The 22,320-nt window shown below is 48.4% G+C and overlaps 3 protein-coding genes across 6 annotated transcripts in view; 2 read left to right on the forward strand and 1 right to left on the reverse strand.

Moving 5' to 3' along the window:
* Positions 1 to 238: 238 nt before the first annotated feature.
* Positions 239 to 3,833, reverse strand: cd36 (CD36 molecule (CD36 blood group)). 2 transcript variants are annotated; one of them, XM_049760807.2, is made up of 13 exons: positions 3,589 to 3,833; positions 3,247 to 3,509; positions 2,941 to 3,101; positions 2,721 to 2,865; positions 2,024 to 2,179; positions 1,743 to 1,834; positions 1,625 to 1,674; positions 1,493 to 1,562; positions 1,234 to 1,421; positions 1,047 to 1,165; positions 831 to 904; positions 703 to 757; positions 239 to 634 (listed from the first exon to the last, which is right to left on the reverse strand). In XM_049760807.2, the coding sequence occupies exons 2-13, from the start codon at positions 3,367 to 3,369 to the stop codon at positions 458 to 460; spliced, it is 1,410 nt and encodes a 469-aa protein (XP_049616764.1). In that variant the 5' UTR covers positions 3,370 to 3,509; positions 3,589 to 3,833; the 3' UTR covers positions 239 to 457. The 2 variants fall into 2 exon arrangements, with proteins under 2 accessions (XP_049616764.1, XP_049616763.1); XM_049760806.2 differs by having other exon boundaries at positions 3,247 to 3,833.
* Positions 3,834 to 4,711: 878 nt separating this feature from the next.
* Positions 4,712 to 9,344, forward strand: gnai1 (guanine nucleotide binding protein (G protein), alpha inhibiting activity polypeptide 1). Its single transcript, XM_049760811.1, has 9 exons — positions 4,712 to 5,149; positions 6,653 to 6,695; positions 6,845 to 6,986; positions 7,064 to 7,221; positions 7,568 to 7,696; positions 7,770 to 7,899; positions 7,972 to 8,125; positions 8,212 to 8,448; positions 8,718 to 9,344. The coding sequence occupies exons 1-8, from the start codon at positions 5,032 to 5,034 to the stop codon at positions 8,400 to 8,402; spliced, it is 1,065 nt and encodes a 354-aa protein (XP_049616768.1). The 5' UTR covers positions 4,712 to 5,031; the 3' UTR covers positions 8,403 to 8,448; positions 8,718 to 9,344.
* Positions 9,345 to 12,635: 3,291 nt separating this feature from the next.
* The window catches only part of magi2a (membrane associated guanylate kinase, WW and PDZ domain containing 2a), a 37,441-nt gene continuing 27,756 nt past the window's right edge, over positions 12,636 to 22,320 (forward strand). For 2 of the 3 annotated variants that reach the window (XM_049760794.2, XM_049760795.2), the window contains exons 1-2: positions 12,636 to 13,093; positions 22,071 to 22,187. In XM_049760794.2, the coding sequence (XP_049616751.1) occupies positions 12,787 to 13,093; positions 22,071 to 22,187 (424 nt within the window). In that variant the 5' untranslated portion in view covers positions 12,636 to 12,786. The remainder of the gene's footprint in view (positions 13,094 to 22,070; positions 22,188 to 22,320) is intronic. The other variant, XM_049760793.2, reaches the window with a different exon arrangement.

Below are 22,320 nucleotides of genomic sequence, written 5' to 3' on the forward strand. Positions count from 1 at the left end.
AGTTAGCGTTGGTTTCCTGGGTGACCTTTTTCAGTGCTGATGTACAGTATCAAAGTCTTGCATTTGAATCCGAAATGTACTCTTTCTGGTCACGTCGTAGCGAGGCCATCAATCTGGCTTTTGACACTTTGCTGAATCGGCATTCTGTCGCAATTCACACAGGACGAGTCAAAGCAATCCAAATCCTGCTTGTAACCGCAGTGTAGCCGCTTACCACTTTGGGATTTATGGTCAAAGGAGCCAAACGGAACTTCTGCTTTTATTCCTTTTTGAAGCCACAAAGCATATAAACACAAACAAACAGAACTAGATGTCGCACGCCATGTAGCTTATCAAACTGCACTTAAAGAAGGCCCTGAATCCCTGATTAGTTAAGTTTTAACCTTTACAAAAATCACAGTATGAATATCAAAGGGATGGGAGACATTATAAATAAGTGCGTATCAAAAGAGCAGTATCAGACAGTTTCTGACTTGTCATCGTTGCATCTAATGGCGACGTACCACATCAGGCAAATGGCAAAAACAGCCAGGCCAGAGCCCAATAGGACCTTCTGGGTCACGTCCAGCATCTTGATCCGGTCCACCAGCTCCTCCTTGAGCAGGGCCGCGGATTCCTCATCCAGTTCCGCCGTCTGAAACCCAAAACGGCAGATGCTTATAAAAAATAAATGAATCATTGCGCGACGGTCGGTGTTATCACCTCATTCATCCAAACCAGAGGGAATATGGTTCTTTCGTTGATTTTCTTCAATACCCTAAGCGCAAACAGAGCCTCGCTAGTAAGGTCAAGCCACAACGCTAAGCCAAAGCGCGCAAAATGTCACTTACGTGATGACGTTGGAGGGTCCGTACATCATGTTCACTTGAATTCTCTTGGCAAACCCCAGAGTAATTCCCGTTATCTGATGGAAAGATAGGTAGACTTTTCTCCAGATTGGTTGTCAGTGGGAGGGAGGACTTACCCGTACCAATTCATCAGGCCAAGTAAAGTAGTATCGGTATTTGCCTTCAACACAACTATAGCGAAAAGAAAACAAGTCTCACGGGTTCCACGTCCAGATAGGTCTTATGGTGCTCCTCGATAGGGTTGAGCCCCTTTATGGCCTTATGCAGGGAAGGAGTGCCATGAAGAAAGTGAGGCAAGGAGATGTAGATGGGCTGTCCTACAAAGAATAAAAACTGGACGGTAAGAACCTGGCGAAAGAGCCCAGACCCAATTATCCTGACTGACCGTCTTGACAAGAACTAATGTCTAGAACCCCTGCCAAGCTGCAGTTTTTGGTGGTCTTGGGATCCCTGCAGTAGCAGTGGTTTTCGGGGTTGTCCAGCGGCGAGGCTAAGGTGGACTGCAGCAATCCGAAGCGGTACACCGGGATTTCCTTCAGGTCCCTGGCGTACTGGAAGCTGGCTGACACCGACCTGCGGGACACATAGGGGACGGCAGTGACCTCTAGTGGCTCTTGAAAGTATTGCAGAGGGAATTTAGTTACCTGCAGATGTCCGAGGAGAAGAAGAAGATGGGCTTTGTCACATCCACAAAAGGAGCAAAGTTTGAACCATCTGGAAAAAGGAGGTTAAGTCCAGTTCAAACTCAACTATAACTTTTTTTTTTTCCTCCTTACCTGTCCCGTTGATCATGTTGCAATACTTGTCGTCCCAGAAGGTCAAACTCCTAAAACGGAGAAGAGGAATCTCCGTGAGGACATTTATCGTCGTCTTGTCCATCTTGTCCGAGCTCACCTGGATCCTCGCCACTTGTCGATCATGCCCACTTTGCTGATGTCGCCCTTGCCGGTGAAGACGGTGTAGTAACCGTCAAAGGTGCCGTTGTACTGAGGGACAGGGGGAAGATCTCGTCGCATCATCACAGCCAGCGACAATAGCAAAACATGAGGTACACCCGCTCGCTCGCTCGGTCCGTCCGTCACGGTGCCAAACGGAATCCGAATTGAAGAAATCTCTCCGATGCGGTAATAGCCTAAAGTTTGAATTTGTATAAATATGAGGTGCGTGTGACTCACAGGTGTGAAAAGGCCCACGGTGGCTTTCAACATGGGGTCCTTGTAGCCCCACAGCAGCTCTTTGATGCTGCGGTGCTGGAACAAAGACGAGTTGCTCCTCTTGATCATGGTCTCGAGTAAGTGATGCAGCACTTTGGGAATCTTGGAATACACCCCCTGTTATACACCAAAAATCATCATTTGCTTTGAGATGCACACCAAGGAGATAAGGGCATATTTTATAAGCATTATCATTTGATTAGGAGCAGATTAGCATCAACTCTGCTGACACTCCAAGTTAAAACTCTTATCAATATTGTCGACTGTCAAGGATTACGCAACCGTCATTTAGCCTGCCCGGTTAGCGTTAACGTTCGTGTTAGGTAAAACAATTTACGGTGATTATTCTGGCTAACGTTAGCGTGTTTAGCTGGATTAGGCTATTTGAGTTATGATTGAGTTGGGTTGGAGATGATTCATCAAGCTGCAGTTAGCTTCTAGCAGGGATACGCGTGAGTAATCGTTGGCCTTTCCCCCCCCCCATAGAAATGACTAACCCGTTTTAGTTAGCCTCTTAAGAACAACGTTAGCACGAATTCAGGTTTACATGCGTATGCTGATTCTGTTTGTGTTTGCCCTTTGTGCAAGATGACGATGATTAATGGGCGAGACGATGCGCTGTAATTTATCACAGCACAGCTGCGTGCCTCACACTCACCGCCACCGCCAAGTTCAAGCAGGTGATGATGTCCTCTTCCGCTCCCACCGACAAGGACGGCTCAAACGTGGCACCCAGCGGAAGCAGGTAAGACACGGTGTCGTTGGGGTCGAAGGTGATGTTGGCTTTGGGCAAGTATCTGGTCCTGCGGGAATTTTTGTAGTCAGTGCATAAGGGAGGAAGAATCAAAGGGAGGAAAATTGCTTTTTCAAACGCTTACAAGTAGGTGTAAGGTCCTTTCTCTACGACCACCGGAACGGCACCTTCCCCCACCACCTCCCTGGCGTTTTGCACATCGAAGAACCAGAACTGTCTGTAGACCGCTCCCCCCGGTGCCAGCCAGTTCTCATACGCCGGCGTTCCTTCTGCGATCACGGCTTCCTTGATCCCCGCACACGCCCCGGCAGACGAGACTATTTTTAACCGGACTGACGCACAGATGGTCGGGAACATTTTTTTTGCCGGCGCTTTGCCGAAAGATCCGAGAGAAATTATTTCTCCTTGAGCTCCGCGCGGCGCCACGTACCTGTAAGACCGTTTGCTCAATGAGTCCGTTCCCCACCGGGATCAAGATGCCCCCCAGTAGGGCCATGGCCGCCCCGACGACAGCTCCGGCGAGGAGTCTGCACCTCTTGTTACAGCAGCCCATCTCTCTCAGCGTGTGTGTTTGCACCGTCCGTGTCTGCCCTTTGTACGCGCAGGCTTCGGCAGATGTCAGGTAGAAAGGTGCGCACCTTTCCTACAACGCTTATATATGGCCGGCCGCCAGGGTTTAACGTGCAGCCAGGACTGAGATAACGGCAGGTGAAAGATAACCAGTCGAAAGGTTGACAAGAGCAGTTTCCAAGCAAAGGCGACAACAACTCACATGCTGGATGGGGTGATCATTCCAAGACTCCTTTAAATCCTCCTTCAAGTCCCTTCTGCTTTGTGGCTTTTGGTCTTTTTGCGTAAACACTTAGTGAGAATCAAAAGACCCCAATCCACACGTCAACATTTTGCTGGAGCATATCTGTTTAGTGTTTGTCAGCTTGTGGCTTATCTGGAAGCGCACTTCGATTCGCTCCACAACGTGACGTCAAATTTGGATTTTGATGCTGCTCCAGAATTTGACAAATGAGCACGTATACTCTCTTTTGCCACTAGAGGGCAGTGTCCGTTACTGTTGATGGACTCTGTACGTATACGGCACTGCTCTTTTCAACACATTCTGTTTTAAAAAGTATTAACTGCAAAAGCTGATGCCTGCCCACTTTGCACACAGAAAACCAGTTCTCCCAATTGATCCGAAACAGGATGAGCTTTTGTGTGTAACGCTCCAATTGAATCCTACGCTCCTCTTGGCATGACATGTTGCGTGACAGTGACATCTTGCTTTTAGCAACTTGTCGCAAGACGACCACCCAAAATGTTTGCCCCTCCTACCCCCAAAGCAAACACACAGTTTAGATGCTACTGGGAACTGTCCCTTCAGCAACCTGTTGACTGTGCAGGCTTGCGCTTGACTTTGTCCCAGCGTCTGAATTATTTAAACCACAAACAATGACTAATGTATGGCTGAATGAGCAGGCAGGGGGGGGGGACGGGGGCCGCCACTGTCCCTGCTTGCAGGCCTTGTCCCCATGGGAACGTGTACAGTCGTACACTGTCCCACGTTCCTGCAATAGTAGTTTAAAAGAAAATGAATGAGCACTTTTTTTCAATAAATAAATTAATGTGTGCTTAATATGCAATTGTATAAATACAACCAATATTTTTATCAATCAAGTCAAATATTGTTTAATTATGTAGATGTAAAGCGCTCGTGCGTTGAAACCGTTTTCAGTCACGTTTAAAGGTCGTCCTTCAAAATAAAAGCGCATTAAAAGAAGTATATTGAGGTCTCAACTGCACGGGGCGACTGTCGCCTTTTATTCTGAAGAAACAACTCGGAAGTGCCCCGTGTCCCTTCTACAGTAGGCTCGCAGTGCTTTGCTGGCTGGCTGGCTCCTCCTCTCGCACGCATTTCAACTGCTGCCGCCGCAACGGATGGAGCGGAGCACCAGCAGCACCAGCAGCAGCACCAGCAGCCAGCGTGAGAGGCGCCCCCGACCATTTTCCAAGCCGTCAAATTAGCTCGCATCTCGGCGACGACCTCCCTAGCACCCCGGCGATAGAAACGCCCTCCTTCAGGGTAGAGAGGTTCACCTTCCGCCTCCAAGACATCGACTGTGACATCGATTATCATTTTTAGGGCGTGTGTCAGCTGGCAGGAGGAGAACATTTGAACTATTTCATGTGGGTTTAGTGAAGACATTTTAGCTGGTTGAGGATGGGCTGCACGCTGAGCACCGAGGACAAGGCGGCGGTGGAGCGGAGCAAAATGATCGACAGGAACCTGAGGGACGACGGCGAGAAGGCGGCGCGGGAAGTCAAACTGCTGCTGCTGGGTAAGAACCGAGGCAAGGCGAGGCTGGGCGGACTGGGCTGGGCTGGGCTGGGCTGGAGTGGGGGCGCTAGCCTAGCCACGGGGCGGAGGGGGACTTGTGGTCGCGGTGGTCGACGCCCAGTTTGAATGTCTGCAGCGAAAACCTTTTTTTTCGGTTACTTTTGTGCTGTGTCACCGCCGACTTTCAATGCTAACTTTGGTCCCTGAACGCAACATTGTCGAGTTAAAATAAATAAAGCAACATTTCGAGTCAAAAGAAACTTTCCAAAACGCCGTTCAACGCACTGATTTTTTTTTTTTTTTTTTTAAAACGTCAATTCAACATGAGTGGACGTGACTTGAATATTAATGCCCTAAGATCTCATTTCTGGTCCTCACAAATGTCAGCTTGATCTGACAACACTACCGAATTAGTCGTTATCAAACACCAAAATGTTAATAGCTATGAGGTTAATAAAAATCGCGTCCTTTTTTTAATTATAGGTTATCTCGTGCCAGGTTCACGCCTAAAAACATTCTCGTAAATTGCAGTCGTTTAAAAGCCACACAATCAATTACATTGTGGCATGAGTAAATGTCATGATGCTCTTTCTTATGAGTTGTTCTTTATGATGTCCTTATGATGATTAAAAAAAAAAAAAAAAACATTAGGTGCACACAAAGTCACACTGTTATGCTTGTAAACAGTGACCTGAGGTGAGGAACTTTTCCATGCTTGGGCAAATGTTGACACACAAACACACATGCGGAATGTGGGTCACCAGGACATTTGTGAATCCAAGATCAATCCCAAGAATTAGCACCTGACTCCTGACTGATCATTTTTGGAGCAATGGGTGGACATATTTTAGCGCATTCATCAGTGGCTTGACGCCGATGCCGAAGTCAACTTGCCCCAGCGTGTCAGCTCACGTTTGTGACCTGACGCGTGTTGTCATGTTTTCATCACATCACATCGCGTCCAATTTTTTGGTTTGGTGTGCGCCGCAACTGCTTTAATGACAATAGATTGTGGATCACGTCCAACACGTGACAAGGTTACACTGGCGGGCCTCTTCGGCTTAGGCCAGTGGAAAGTCAACTGAGAGCATTTAAAATTCTTTAGTTGCAATTTGTCATTAAGAATAATTAACGGCTTCAAGTTAAATGACAGTTAATTAGTCAATAATATTGGTAAAAGTATTGACATTTTGTTTGTTATGGCTCAAATGCGACTTTGTACTCCTCTTTGTTTGCACGCAAGACGAACTGGCAACCTATGTTTGCCGGACGCCAAGCAACGGCACAAACGCGGCAGGTTTAGTTGCGCCGTCTTAAATCCTCCCAATGTCACCCGAGCCCGGCGTCACCTCGGAGGGTCCGAGGTCCCGTTGCGGTTTTGCGCCACACGAGCGTTCGGCAACCTCCACGTGTTGATACGCGAGAGCCGAGGCGAGGCGAGGCGAGGTGAGCCGGCTGAATTATTGAAGGTGCGCTAACTGTGGCGTGCGTGGCTCTTCCGCAGGTGCCGGCGAGTCGGGCAAGAGCACCATCGTCAAGCAGATGAAGTGAGTCCAATTCGCACCAGTGCACAAAGGTTGCCTGCTGCGTGTTAAATATTTCCAGATGGGCAGCTTTATTTTTAGTTTGCTGCAGTGTCAAACTGCCAAGGGTGGCCGTTTGTAGGATTTCAAAACATTTTTTTTTCTATTTCCAGGATCATCCACGAGGCGGGCTACTCGGAAGAGGAGTGTAAGCAGTACAAGGCGGTGGTCTACAGCAACACTATCCAGTCCATCATCGCCATCATCAGGGCCATGGGCCGCCTCAAGATCGACTTTGGCGACGTCGCCAGAGCCGTGAGTCGTCTGTCGGAAGTTTGCCGGGCTCGTTCGCTCAGCTCTGTTGAATGTAGCCGTTTTCCACCCTCCCGCAGGACGACGCACGGCAGCTCTTTGTGCTGGCCGGATCCGCCGAGGAGGGCTTCATGACGGCCGAACTGGCCGGCGTCATCAAGCGGCTGTGGCGGGACGCCGGCGTCCAGGCCTGCTTCGGACGCTCGCGCGAGTACCAGCTCAACGACTCGGCCGCGTAGTAAGTCTACAAAAAGCAATTTATTTTGAAAAATAAATTTAAGCAAAGTGATGTGGAATCTCAATGACTTCGACAAATATTTAACTGGCGGATGCCAAAGTTATTAGCTGCGGTAAACGATTTGGTAATGTGTTCCTCCAGGCCACGTTGCGCCGACTTAATTGAGCGTTGCGCAAGAAACTTTTGTAACAAAGCGCCGCTTGTGCGTGTCAGTGTGTGCTTTTGCCCCCCCTTGTTGTAGTCCTGCGCTCATTAGCGCCAGTGTTGCGCAATCGCATCATAAGCCAAACGCGTTTGTTTTTCTTGCCACCAAAAATAAATTCCGCGTGACTTTGTGCGCCGGCAGCTACCTGAACGACCTGGAGCGCATCTCGCAGGGCTTGTACATCCCCACGCAGCAGGACGTGCTGCGCACCCGCGTCAAGACCACCGGCATCGTGGAGACGCATTTCACCTTCAAGGACCTCCACTTCAAGTTGGTGTCTCAGCCCCGCCCCCTGCCCCCCTCCTTTTCTGTTAATCCCGCCGTGTTGTCGTCGCCGCCGCAGGATGTTCGACGTGGGCGGCCAGCGGTCCGAGCGCAAAAAGTGGATCCATTGCTTCGAGGGCGTGACCGCCATCATCTTCTGCGTGGCGCTCAGCGACTACGACCTGGTGCTGGCCGAGGACGAGGAGATGGTACGGCGCTACGCCGCTCCCCGAAATGTTTTTTTCCCCCTAAAAGCTCCTAACAAGACGTTTGCCCTCCAGAACCGAATGCACGAGAGCATGAAACTTTTCGACAGCATCTGCAACAACAAGTGGTTCACCGACACGTCCATCATCCTCTTTCTCAACAAGAAGGACCTCTTTGAGGAGAAGATTAAGAGGAGCCCGCTCACCATCTGCTACCCGGAATATGCAGGTCGGACGGAGGCAAAATAATGCAAACGCTTAAAAAAAAAAGAAAAGCTGCGAACAAATCACGTTTGCGGTTTGCTTGTGCGGCAGGCTCCAACACGTACGAGGAGGCGGCGGCCTACATCCAGTGTCAGTTTGAAGACCTGAACAAGCGCAAGGACACCAAGGAGATCTACACGCACTTCACGTGCGCCACCGACACCAAGAACGTGCAGTTCGTCTTTGACGCCGTCACCGACGTCATCATCAAGAACAATCTGAAAGACTGCGGCCTCTTCTGAGAGCCGTCGCTGACGACGCCGCCGCCGCCGCTCTTTCTTACTCCAGGTGAGGCGCGGCCACAAAGACGGGACGGCACGGCACATCATGTGAAAGCTAACGCGTTGCCGCGGTAACCGCAAAACTTTATGGTTTATAAATATAGCGACGCTTTAGTGTGAAAATGTCTCACGTTCAAATTTTTGTATTTGAAAGATGACTTATTTCTGTTGAAATTTGATTTCCTTACATTTTATTTCCATCCCAAAAATGTTCCCTAATATCGGACTTGTTTTTCTTCAAAATGATTAAAATTGCTTCTTTTTTTTCCCCCCCAGGTTGCATTTTTGTTGAAGGAATGCCCATGGAGCGGGGCAGAGGCACCCCCCACCCCCCCCCCCCCACCCCCACCCCCACCCCCCCCCTCGGCCACACGCTGTACAGTAACGCCACCTTAACAGCTTTATTTATGTTATTGTCTCGGGACATTTTGTGTCAGATGTTTTTATTGTTATCAAACTGGCGGGCTTCTACTTTTTTTTCTCTTTTTTTTTTAAATTTTGGGAGGAGAAAGATTCGGTCGAGGAAAGGCTTTGACTTTTTTTATCTTGAAAAATGGTGACCGGCATGTCGCCAGAACACCCCCCCCCACCACCACCACCACCACCACCTGCAACATTGTTACATTCAGATTCCGGATTTTTGCTTCTTAAACACTAAAAATCTCCATTGGGGACCGTGGCACCTTGTATATTTTCCTATTTTTTTGCAAGGATCGGGAGCGTAGCCATTTTGTTTTATTTCCCCCGCAAGATGGCAGAGGTTCTGCCGCGCTCGCTCGGCATTATTTTTTTCCTGTGAGGTGGGGGTGGGGGGTGGACACTGTACATCACTGAACCTTTGCATAATCATCTCCCTTATTTTGATAATAAAAAAAAGAAAACAGGAAAACATTTTACAAGCAATCACAAGTCTTTCAATTTCATTTGTGTCAAAAATGTGTTCATCCTCCAGAGTGACAAAGCTTTCAAAGTTGTTGGTTTTTTTTTTCCCCAACCACTGTGGCCAATTGAAAATCGATTCCTAGCAGCGTAAAGGACAACGAGGCTTCTGCTTCCAGTCAAGCCTCAATGAGGACTTCCCGGACGTGGATTTCAGGTACATCGTGAAAACACGCTGCCTCCATTTTGTGTAAACAAGGACAACAATGAAGCCTTTATTTTCTCTCGTCGTGCCTTTCTGTTGACCGACTCCTCTCGGGCTGTCACATTCTCCGAGGTGCTGATTAAAGAAAAAAAAAGTTCTTATCAGCTGCAGCAGCAGCAGAAGCCCTGTGGGACGCCAGGCTCACATTCTTCCAAGGGCACACACATCATGGGTCAGGCAGGCGCTTTGGACTCTTTTAGAAGACGTCGGCCGTTATCTCCTAAGTGCCTGCTATTTTCAATTTTGCGTGACAGATGTGACTTTGAACATGCGCCTCAAAACTTGAGAATTCCAATTTGACCCTGACCCAGTGACTTCATCGTCAGCGTGTCAATTAGGCCCAAAAAGACCTGAGATTCCCACCAAACTGTACGGCGGTGAAGTGACGTCCTATCACATGACAAAAACGCGTCACACGGCCTTTTGTCTCACTATTTTTTTTTTCCTTAGGCTCAGATTCCCGCTTTCATCCCCCTTGCCTGTGCTCACACGTGGTGGCTGTGATGTCATTGATTCTTAGCACCATGGCAACAGGGGAAAAGATGGTGACAGATATTCCCTCATAGCTGAGGGGATGAAGTTGTTAAAAATAGCTGCCAATTTATTTATTTTTTTCAATTGTCGCTTCACAGAAGACCACGTTAGATGCTTTTCACATCATGAAACTACCAGCTGATAAAGACTACTTTTATCTGAGAGGAGACAGCAAGGAATATTAATACTTTGTCAATGTTTTTTTCCCCCTAAAGCTTTCTTTAGCGCGTTCACCACACCGGACAAATGTGACTTTCTGTTGTCTGATAGCAGGGTTAGGAAAGCCGTAAAGCGCAAAGCACTTCATCCCGCGTTGTGCATTTCATTGGGAGAGCGTCGACCCATAATCCCGCTTTAATAAGTCCTCAAATCCAGACTGAGATCCGGCATTGTTCTCAGGACAAAAAGACCAGCCAGAGCGAATTAAAGCAAGCGCTTTTGACACTCTTAACATTCCGGTGACGAGTCACATCCCTGGACCCCAAATAATCTAACGGGGGAACTGTGGGGCCTCCCGCTCACGCAGCGGGTGAATCATAGGCTACTCATGACGCACTCGCGTTGGCTTGTTTTGTTCCTGCTGGGCGGCTTCTGGAATAGGAGGCGACCACCTGTAGCCTCACTAATATTATTAGTGCGTTTAATATGCAAATGAGGCTGCGTGGGCTGAAAGGGAAACCAGAAGAGGAGGTTGGTGGCTAAATGGAATCATACAAGGAGCCAGGTTTCAGTCAGGTTTTGTACTGTACACAGGGCTGACAAATCCTACATTGTTATTGTATCGGATTTATTGTCACAACTATTGATTTTCTTTTCTTTGCGTATGTTTGCTTCTGGCGCCATCTAGTGGAAACAAGCAACATTGCATTCATTTTTCATAGTTGTGTGCCGCAGTAATATCGTTGGAAATATAGCCTTTTACCTGATAGCACCCTTGCATCTTTTTTTCCCCTGAAAATGTGTTTTTATTCTTTTCAACTACGCCCACAGGGGAATGACGTCAATGGCCCAAGCGTTGCCATGGAGACATTTTCCGTGCATTACACAGCTGTTATTTGCGCATGCGTGGAGTGCTGCAACAATATAATTTTTTTCCAACCCGGCTATGGCGTCATTTTGCCAGGAGATAGCAGCATTGTATTGCAGCTTCTCAAGACAAAAGTGGCCAAATGTTTTTTCTTTCAAATTAACTTTTAAAAACATATCATTTATAAGGTGCCGTGTTTTACTGACTACTTTCTAGCAAAATAATTGGCTAATTAGATTAATGAAGATGATATCTTGTCAGAAACGATGGCAGTGGAACATTTTGTGTGCATGAACTTGTGGACGTGACATAATTAATCAGAATTTAATTCCCCTTTTTTCTCAACTCGGCGGGATTTCTTCTCATGTGCATTGATTCCAAAGGCAGAAATGTTTATTTAGATTAACAAGTGAGAAAAGCACCTGGCTCACCTCGCGTCCGCTCATTTGCTGATGAATGGAAAGTGATGCAGATTTATGGTAGCATCAAGGGGGGAGGGGGGAGGGGGGGGGGCCTGATGGAAGGGTGCAATAGCGTAAACTTAATCAGCATGAAATATCAAAAGTGTCAGCAGCGCAAGAGAAACAAGGGCGTCTCCCAGCTATGATTTTGCTCTTTTATGGCCATTTGTGACAAACGACGTGATGAGGAGGTGGAGGAAAATTAAATGTCGGCGTCTCGAAGGGCCTGTCCTTCAACTTCCACGCCAAATTATCATGCACGGCGGGACTCGATCGCTCTCCAAATGAATTGTGACCCCTGCACATTTTAATCAAGGTCTGCCTTTTTTCTTCTTCTTCTTCTTCTTTCCTCAGTGTCTTCCCACAATGTTCAGGTGTGTTATTTCAAACTGCAAGGTTATCAGAGTTGTCCCAATGTTCAACCACTGTGGCAAAAGAGTGCGCCTCTGTCTATTGGTTTCCACGGCGACGCAAACCAAAACCATCTTCCGGTGGCCTAATATATCAGTGGGTCCGCAAAGCTGCGCCTGTGCCAAAACCAGAGTCTTTTCTTGTTGCCAAACAGCTGTCTTCAAACGTTTTATGCCTCTTAGTGGGACAGGTCCACAGGCGCGACCAGATGGAAGTCCGGCTAGCGTATGCGGCCCTGAGGAGTCGCTTACCGGCTTTTTGCGACACGATCTAACGATCGCGACCGGCCTCATTGCAGGGCAATTAAAACCTGAATCAAACACAATGGCCGGGAAAGAGCATGTTGCGAGCAAGGGTACCTGATGAAGTGGCCTTTGAATTGTTTTCACACGCATTCCTGCTCTTGTTCACACACTGCCTCAAGAATTCCTGCCTCGCCTCTGTACACGCCCCGCCCGCCCTGATTGCTGGAATGTGAAGACCCAATTACTGAAAACTGCCTTCAAAAACCTAAGTGCCACTTTGCCCGCCTCCTACCTCTGCCCAAATTCAGTCTGACCAATCAGAGCGCAGCTGAAATTGGCTCACTTTAGGAAGTGATTCGTTCACTGAAAAGATTCGTTCTTTTGAACCCATCGTTCACTCACGAGCCAACACGCGAGGACATGGAACCAAGTGACGGCGAAAAGTGAGACCTATCCCAGTGAGGGTGAGGGTGAGGGTGGGGGAACCCTCAAAATACGACGGGACTCTTCCTCGACGTGAGCCATGTCCAGGAGTACAAAACAGAGGACTAACCACTGGAGCAACAGAGTCCACGAAAGTGTTCTCGTCCGGGACGCGGAGGGGCAGCTGGCTGCACTGGAACTAAGGGGCGGTGCTGAGCACGGACACTTTCCGCTTGTGGGTGAGCTTCTCCCGGTTGGAGCGGCGTGCCTCGGCGGCAGACTCCATCCCGGGGAACTGCTGCTACTGGAGGTCAACGACACACCGGTGGCCGGGCTCACCAGCCGGGACGTGATGGCGGTGCTGAGGCACAGCAAGGAGCCCGTCAGACTCAAGTGTGTCAAACAAGGTAAGTTCTGATACTTCAACATGAGTAACTGTGGCTGGCGTTTCAATTTTTACTTGAAAGTAACTTGAAACTGTTTCAAGACGTTGCTGCACGTCTTGTCAACAGCGAGTGTTGCTGTTTTTGTTAGTTTTTTTGTGGTTAAAGCGGCATTCTTGACGTATTTAGTGATGCTCGGCGCTGATACTAAGTTTGGTCCGTGAAGGGGGCGTGTTGCGTTCGGAACAATCAGATAAACAATTGCCACTCAAGTGACAAGTGACGTTGTAATCGTTTTTGTTGGCCATAATTTGTTCGTTAAAACTATTGCAAGTGACGCCATTATTACCAAAGCTCTCTACTCGAGTTGGTTGCTGTCTTTTCTAGTGGGAGTGACTGTTTTTGTTTGGTTATCGACGCAAAAAGTGCTTTTTGGACGCTTTTGTTGACGCCCGCTCGCTAATGATGTCAAGTTCAGTGAAGGGGGCCTGTTGTGTTCGCTGCAGTCGGAAAATAGTTACTTGTCAAACGAACTAGCTAAGTCAGCCGTGTTTCTGATCACTTTTATTGAAGTGATGCTAGTCATCGTTTGACTGAAATGTTTTGAGTCTTGTATACTGTCTGGGGAATTGCTTTAATTGTGTTTTGTCAGCTGGTTGGTGATGGACGTTCTTTGCCATGCTCGGTGAAGATTTTAATTTCTTTCAGTGAAGGGGTCGCGTTGCATTTGTGGCAGTCAGAATGTTTGTTTGTTTCCATTGCATACATTTTAAAATGTACATCGTTTCTTTCTTTCTGTTTATTATTTCACAGAAGATTTGTTATCAGGTCCTTCATAACGATACCTCTGCGTTCTTTCACACTCTTGTGATAGTTGAGTCACAAGCTCGTCAACAATGTTATTATTAGATTAGCTGAGACCCAATATGGCGGCAGGTGTATCATGGGACAAAATTGTGTGCAAGTTAACAGGGAACCCCTACATGTTACTTTCACCATTTTGTGTCTTGTGCCTCCCTCAAAGAGGCATTTTATTTTGGCCTGGATGGATGATGCATCTGCTGTCCGCCATTTTTTTTCTACGCCTCCTATTTTTACAGCATGAAAGGCGGCCATTGTAAGCTTCTTTGCGATCTTTTCCCGCTCTCTAGAGTCCTTCTACCTTTTCCGCTTCCCGATGCCAGTGTGCATTGTGGGTATCGTCAAGCACAGTCTGTTGGCATTTAAAGCTCTTAAGTTGTTCTCGAGAGGGCCAGCTCGGACTGCGCCGCCATCACAATAGCGAAGCCAGACTCGTTGTGGGGATGCAAAAGAGGGTGTCGGAGTCAGATCATTAACATGTTTAACGATTGGAGTCATTTTATATTCTTATACTATATGTCTAGCTAGCAAAAATGATTTGCATTTGTCATTTACAGTAAAAAAAAGCTTACAGTATATATATATATATTTTTTGCAATTTTCACAGCCAACCAATCAGCCAATCACTTGAAGTGTCGCCGCCAGACTCAAAGTGGAACTTGACCTTTGCGTGACCCTGGCTTGATGTCAGCCTCTTTTTCTCATAAGCTTTGCCCATCGTGCGTCCTTATCTGCATGCCGAGCGTGTGCGGTGCGTTTGCCCACCCCTGTGCAAACAAGCGTCCTCTTTTTGTCTTCTGATAGACATCTAGTCGCTGTAAGCGACTTGACAAAACAGCGCTGGTGTGTGCTACTAATGAGGGCCAACCTGAGCCCACCACACACTTTCAAGGGCATCGTGTGACAGCTCAAGCACACAAGCGGCAAGACGGAATTCTATCAAAGTTGCCTTTGCTCGTGTGTGTGCGCGCTACGTTCCTTGAAGCTTCCAGTCATGCGCGGCTCCCATGTACGCCGTGCGCCAGCAGCCAATGATGACTCATCTCCAGACAGTCTGTTTGGATTTAATGAGCCTTAACACAATTCACATGGAGACAACTGCCACCCCCCAACACACACACACACACACACTCTAACCTCACGCTTAGGAGGAAGCGTCAAAATCTCAACAGAATAAAATAGCAATATTTTGCGAGTCAGACATTTTTACAAATAATGTGCATAATTTTATGGAAGAAAAGGTACAGTATTTTATATATAAAATAAAATATAACAATTTAGAAATATGTTAAGAAAAAAGTTAATTTAATGAGGAAAATAAGCTAAACAAATGACAGGACTAATGTTCTGAAAAACAATTTTATGATCAAACATGATACAAGTTTCAATCTTGAATCTTTGCATTTCCCGTCATAAATATTAAGAGCTCAAAAGTGATTTGGCCCAAATAGAAAAGCAGAAAATGAGTGCGATTACCCTGTGCAATACCACCCCCTTCCACAAGTGGCAGCAGTGTGCCCATACAAGTCATTGAATCCTGCGCGTTGACGTCAAATAGGTGTCCTTGTGGCAGCCATTATTTTTGGCTCACTTCCCCATTCGTCACAGCGTGCGTTGTTTATTCTCCGCGTCCCCCAAACTTCCACAACAAAAACTTCGGGGGCTCTCCTTTGACTGATGGTTCCTCCCGTGGCCTCCAGATGGCCTCGCTAAAAAAGTTTCCGGACGTAAAGGAATGATTTGTTTCGAGCCCAGTCCCCCCTTAAGATAAGTAGATTCATCAGGAGACCTCCGCGGCTTCTAAAATCATTAATAAGCTCGGCGGCAAAAGTCACCTTCTGTCACATCCTTGTGTGTTTTGTCAGCGCTTCCCTTTCTTGTTTTATTTGCGTGGCGGTGAAACACGGCGGAACGATGGCATCGATTCTGGCTGAGCGGCCGTCGCCCTCAAAATGAAAGTGTCGTTCATCCCTCGTCTCGTTTCCTGTGCCGCGACCTTGCCGGGAGGGAGAAAAGAAAAAAAAAAGCAACAATAGCTTTTGGGGCTTTTGACATTCCGCCTCGCATTTTCCCGTTAGCTCCAATCAATTAAGGCCTTGCAGCTCTGTCCAAATGAAGAGAAGATTGACACAAGGCCGAAAATGGAGCTCCACGTTGGACGAATGCAAAATTTGTTTGTGCTGCTGCCAAAGTCACTCGTTGAGTTGTTTTACTTTCAGAGCTTGTCTCTGAATTATGGATGCAGATGAGACATGATGAAAAACTGCAGGAAATTTGGAGGCGAGCTGCTCGGAATTCATAGCGCGCCTCACTCCAGCGAGCGCCGTCACGCCGTTGTCTCGGGGCGTCCGTATGTGTTCACCAAGCGGCGCGTAAGGCAGCGGCGGCCAAACACTTGGAATTTCACGCGGCGCTCCTCGCGTAATGGCTCCCCGGAGACGACCCGAGGCCGGCCGCTGTTTGGATCCGCCTTGCCTCGCCTCGCCTCGCCGCGGTCGGCCATCTCCATTTATTTCCATAATGTGCCAGCCAGCGAGGCTCGTTCGCGTGTGCGCTTGGTGTGATGATGAAACCCGAGGGGTGGAGGCTCACGAGTGATTTGGGGGCGGGGGGTGGGGTCAATCTCATCACCTCTTGACTTCACAAGTAGTAGAGATGCCTTCATGGTTCGCCATATTTAGATTTGATTGGCTGGGGGAGTATCGCAACTGGTTTTAGAAGATGTGTCTCTGGCGAACGTGACTCACCTCACCGATAAGATTTTGTAGAAAATGCCTGAAGTGCAAGTCAACTGGAGACAGAAGCCAAAGCGGTAATGAATCACTTTAGTCCTTTAACACGAAGCCATGTCCGAGAATCGATCACGTCCACGGTAAAGTTTGCAACGCTGATCCTTCCTGTCTGGCAAATGTAATGAAGGCTCCGTTACAAAGCCTCGTCAAAGTGGAGCAGACCCGTCCACGCATCCCCAATTCTCCAGCCAACGTGCGAATTATGTTTTATTAGCGCCGCGCCTCCACTTGCCCGCGGCGGCCGCCCTCGTGGAAACGTCTAATTCGCTTCCAAGGGGCGGCTAAAAAGACTGTCTCTTTTGTGAGAGCGCTCAATCACGTCTGAAGGAGCTTACAGAGCGCCCGTAACCGGGGATTGCGCTAACAAAGGCAAAGTCAAGTGTGCAACATTGCGGCTGTAACTCCTACCTAGTCTGAAGCGCCTGTGATGACATCATCGGAGTCCATCTGTCAATATTTGCGTCGTCTTGTCTCGCAAAGCCTCTGACTTTGAGGACACGCTGCACTTTCCTCTCAGGCCAATGTGGCTTTTTACGCGAGAGCTACTTTTAGCTAGTCTTAATTATTCAAAGCAACCAAAGTGGCTTCTTCTTCAGCTCAAGGAAAAAAACGCAGCCAGTTTTTCAAGTGTTCCTGGTTTTGTTCAGACCGCCAAAAGAACTGCTGAAAGTACAGGCGAGAGAAATGCTACGAATTGCGTTTTTATGACCATAGGTGTCAAACTCCAGGCCCGGGGGCCTGATACGGCCCGCCGCATCATCTTATGTGGCCCGCAAATTGTGTCGGCCCTGAATTAGACTTCAGGTTGTTGATGTCACTCAGTGCCTCTAACGGTGTCGCGTACGTACTCGTCCACGTAAGTAAGCGACAAATAAATCGCGGCAGTCGCTGCGAGCAAAGCGACACAGGTGGTCCCGCCTTCAAAGTAAATGGCCCGTATAGTCAATCCAATATAAAATTACTGCGCTGGAAAAGGACTGACAGGCATAAAAGTGAGTTATTTTGCCGTCGCCGGTCTCAGACGGCCTACGCTCACCCTCGGAGTCCAACCTGTCGGCTCCAATTACCCGCGGCGAGTGTTTGCCCGCCGCTTGTGCGACATCTGTATCCTAATTGCTCGCCGCCACCGCCGCGTTTGGAGGCAACGGCTCAATTAGTCCACAAACGAGCGCTTTATATTCACACAGATTGTTTGTCATTGTTCCGCTACGGGGAATACGCGGGCGGCGGCACCTTGACGGACGGAAGCTTGGACATGTTTTGGTTGGACACATGCGAAGTGTGTTTTTTTATTTGGTGTTATCGTACACGGAAGTTGAAGAGGCGCGAAAACCGAGGTGCCAACAATACGTTGCTTTACCTTGTTCACAGCCTGCTTGATCAATTAACTGCATATACGTTCCCTTTTTAGACACACACACACATTTTCCATTTGCGGCGCTCTCACCTGCATGCAAAAATAGCTTTCACCTGAAAATGGAGCACGGTAGTAAAGAAGAATTGTTTCTGCAGCCGAATTGCAAAAAAAAAAAAAAAAAAGCTCTCACCGCGCCATGAATATTTTAATCATACCGCGCACGTTTTCAAATCGGGTGAGGCTTTGAAAGTAGCCAAGACGTGGTGGCCTACTTGATAACTCCCATTTCAAATCTGAGAGTAATACAGCACAACTTTTTTTTTTTTTTGCTAGCTAGTGGACAAGCTACGTCGCTAGCATAGATAGAATAGATATCCGACTGGGCGTGAATCACGAAGGAGTGGTCGGACGTGCGTTCGCCTGCGTTTTTGCTGCCTTGGCTCTGACAGTGATGTTGATGGACTGACTGAGCGCGCGGTGTACAAGTGGAGCGTTGGGAGGGCGCCGCGCTCAATTGCGTGTCACGCTGCGTCTTCCCGCTTGGCTACGGGGCATCTGGGGGTGACGAGAGGCCTGGCAAAGTAAGCCGCTTTTTTATGCCGGAGCTGTCCAAGGTACTTTGCATCTTAGAACTACTGGAACGGTTGTCAAACTGTAAATTAGGCGCTCTGCAAAAATAATGAGTAATCTCCCCCTTCTTGATTTATCGTCGACACCGTTTGACTGGTGTTAGGATTATGCCTGAGGAAAAAAATCCTTCGTCCCAGGACCCAAAACTTTAAAATATGTCTGTGTGTTTGTCCTTCGCTCTAATCCATATTGTATCATTTTGGACGACTTATTTGTTTTGGGAATTCCTCAATGCACGAAGCCGGTGACACGGTAATTAGCCTCTTCTCACTAGCGAGGGGGAGGGGGCAAATCAATGTGACGCTCTGCGCAGTCATTACCGGCGAAATAGAGCAACCCTGTTTAGACGTCGATTTCCGATAGCGACTTTGTGTCTTTGCGCAGCAAAGAGGTGGAAATGCCTTTTGTCCTGGCAACAAAAGATGCCAGGTGATGTGTAACTTGTAGCATTGTGACGCCATCGTGATCACTATGTCTGCCAACGCTACTTTGTATGAGTAAATCGTCCACTTGCGGCTTTTTCAACCTGAAATCAGTCCAAATTGTTATCAGTCTCATTTCTCAGCCTTTTTGTGACCTCTCTTTCTCTCTCTCTCTCTCTCTCTCTCTCTCCATCCTAGATAGCGAGCGTCTAATGATGCACCGCCTGTGGCGCAAACACAGTGGAGACTTTTTTTAAGGAGTCACTGGTCGGTCCTGGCATTTGAGACTTTGCCGTGATCTGGAGTCGGGCTGCCAGATCCAATTGGGCAACGGGTCGTTTGATTGGCTGAGCTCGCCGCCTATTTTGTCACTCGCGGCGAGGAGGCGCAACTCTGGAACTGGCCCGACTGGAACCGTTGAGTGTGGCCAGCTCGTGCTGACCTGTGAAAATTCCGTCTCCTGTTTGAGAAACAAAGCTTGACTTCTCTGAAATGTTTGGCGACGCTGAGTCGCATCAAAACAACACAGCGAGCGCTACATTGGGGAAACTTGCTTTACTTCCGTTGGCGGCTCAGCAGACTGCTGCGGCGCTGCCGAGCTTTGGCTGGATGAGTTCAATTAAAAAAGGGCCCGCAGCGAGATAATAATGAGAAGTGATCGTCGTCGCGGTGGCAGCTTCGGCACAACATTAGCGTAAGATCTGGAAGCGTCGTTTTTCTGCATCGCTCACTTCAGTGGCATTGCCAAGTTGCGCTAGCAAATTGCTGCCATGGGATAACATTGAGCGCGGCGCATCCTAAGCATCTTTTCCCGCAATGACCACCCGGGGAGCGGCGCCTTCTTTATAGCCGCTCGTCCGCGATAAGAGTATTATTGTCGCCACGGCAACCGCACTGCGACGTGCCCCACTCTCGCCCTTCATCATACCTGGCTGAGACTTTTACTCGCTCGCCATCCTCCGCCTGATAAGTGAGTGAAATTTTACCACTGAGTGACCCCTAAGGTGACACTTGACTCATTTTTGTAGCTTAGAGCAGGGATTTGGAACCGGTGGTCCGCGGCCCTCTAGTGGTCCGTGGCGGTATTGCAGGTGGTCCTCGAAATTGGCTACGAATTGTAGCATTTTTCAAAATGAAACTGATTAATTATTCAGACTTGATTTATTTTCCATCTAATTTTGTGATGTCAAATGTAGCTGAGATGTCTGAACTGTCCGCTGCTCAGCCCGTGTTAAATTCATAGGATGCAAATAAGAGGAAAAAAGTCGTATCCCGGTTTTGAGGATTATATTTCTTGTCCAATTATCCAAACGAGCCAAAGGGGAGGCCCAAGGGAAGGATGTCAGATGACTTTGCAAAGCCCTTACACGACCTTGTTTTGACCACAATCGATGATGACGTTTGGGTGCCGATGCGCTTTTAAGCCGTTCGGCCAAGTGTCAATGATAGCCTTAAGCTTTTAGGAGCCGAGCCAAGCTGGAAGGCGGTGGAATTAAATGTTCCTCCGTCCTCTGAATCCTGCCCTTTAGCTTCTCTCTGAATTCCGAGGCCTCGACGGAGACTTGGACTAAACGTGTCTGTCGAGTCTCCAGTTTGGCTTAGAAGCTTGGATGCGTTTATCTTTGGATACCTGAGTCCGTTTCCTTCTGTAGTCGTGCCGTGGAGCTCTTCAGAAAGAATCGCGAGCCCATAAAATGAAGTCAGGACCTTAAGATGCCAACGCGACAGGCAGTAGAAAGTGATGTAGTACCCTGCCTGGTAGACAGGGGGCGCTTGTGCATCTGGGATGCTGGAGGAGACGATTCTCCCAGCGTGATGCTCTTGCGCCGCCGGAGCATCATCAGCGGTCGCTCTCCCTCACTTTCTCTGCTCGCCGCTTCCCCTTCACTCCTTTTCCACGCTCTCCCGTTTTGTGGAGCGCGAGCATACAAGGCAGAGTGAGCTGGTGCGAGGCGGGCAGGGGAGGGGGGGCGTTCCGGTGCTTGCGACTCCATTGCAGCGAGCGGAGATTGAGTTGGGTGACGGGCGAATCCCAGCGGGAGAGATCCGCCGTCGCCTTCCCACCAGAGGAGATAACTCACCATGGGAAACCTGTGGCGAGAAGGACGCTGACCACGGAAGGAAGCGAGGTGCCGTCTAACGGTGTCGTCTTAACGTGCGTGTGATTTGTATTTTTTATTTTTTTCCCTCAGCATGCCCGGCTCGTCTTTCTCATGCAAATGTAGTCGTTGGTGTGCCGCTGGCTGTGACCGAGCCGCAGATGCGCTCCTTAATTCATTCGAATGCCGCAAATGAGTTGGGCTCTGATGGACGAGCGCATGTGTGCGTGTCTACGCCAGTCTTGCAATTATTTCCTGCTCAATATGAATGGAAACTTCACAACTAGGTTAGAATATATATATTTTTTTTGGGGGGGGGCTTTAATAGTCACCGTGGATGTCGTGGTGAAGGAGATGGGGCTATCTGAAGATTCGGTATATTTGCGTCGAGACGTGCCTTGCGGAATCCCACAAGTCACGTCAGTCACGCGCCCCCCCCCTTCATTGTAAATGTGATTATACGGATGCGTGGCAGAGAAGATGGATGTCGTATTTGTCAGGGGAACCCAAGAGGGGTCAAGTTGATGCTTGTTTTAGCCCCCCCTCCCCTATCTTCTTCCTCTCGGCTCCCCCTTTGGGATTGGCTGTGGCCTTCCGTCTCTCTAATCCCCTACCTTCATTCCTCTGTCGCCCGCCACCTTCACTTTATTTTTTTCCTGCATGCTGAGCCAGCGAGATTAACCGGTTTCCTTGCAAAAATCCATTCGTGGAACTCGTGGAGGGAACGCAATCGGCTCGGCGGGTGATTTATACGCCAAGGTTCTGGCTGCACGTGCTCCAATTAGCACCTCTGAAAGTTCGGTATCATTTATCGGGCACCATCTGATTGTGTTGTGCCAGGCGGCGTGATCAACAAGGACCTGTGCCGCTACCTCAACCTGCGCTTCCAGAAAGGCTCGGTGGACCACGAGCTGCAGCAGATCATCCGGGACAACCTCTACCTGCGCACCATTCCCTGTAAGTCCATTTTTACTCTTTTTTTTTGAAGCCCAAAAAGTCTCCAGAGTTCTTTTTTTGTCATGTTTCTTGGCGATCATGTGCTCAAAGGTCAGCCATGCATTATTTAGTTCAAACTCCCAAAACCTAGTGT

The sequence above is a fragment of the Syngnathus scovelli genome, chromosome 22 (genome assembly GCF_024217435.2).
Source record: "Syngnathus scovelli strain Florida chromosome 22, RoL_Ssco_1.2, whole genome shotgun sequence".
Lineage (NCBI taxonomy): Eukaryota > Metazoa > Chordata > Actinopteri > Syngnathiformes > Syngnathidae > Syngnathus > Syngnathus scovelli.

Excerpts from the sequence above, each read along its gene's own strand:
- gnai1 (XM_049760811.1), top strand. The coding sequence starts at position 5,032 with ATGGGCTGCACGCTGAGCACCGAGGACAAGGCGGCGGTGGAGCGGAGC. Across the intron at positions 7,222-7,567 it reads CTCAACGACTCGGCCGCGTA|CTACCTGAACGACCTGGAGC; the intron begins GTAAGTCTACAA and ends GTGCGCCGGCAG. Across the intron at positions 8,126-8,211 it reads CTGCTACCCGGAATATGCAG|GCTCCAACACGTACGAGGAG; the intron begins GTCGGACGGAGG and ends CTTGTGCGGCAG.
- cd36 (XM_049760807.2), bottom strand. The coding sequence starts at position 3,369 with ATGGGCTGCTGTAACAAGAGGTGCAGACTCCTCGCCGGAGCTGTCGTC. Across the intron at positions 905-1,046 it reads CCTATCTGGACGTGGAACCC|ATAACGGGAATTACTCTGGG; the intron begins GTGAGACTTGTT and ends TCTTTCCATCAG. Across the intron at positions 758-830 it reads GGACCCTCCAACGTCATCAC|GGTATTGAAGAAAATCAACG; the intron begins GTAAGTGACATT and ends GTTTGCGCTTAG.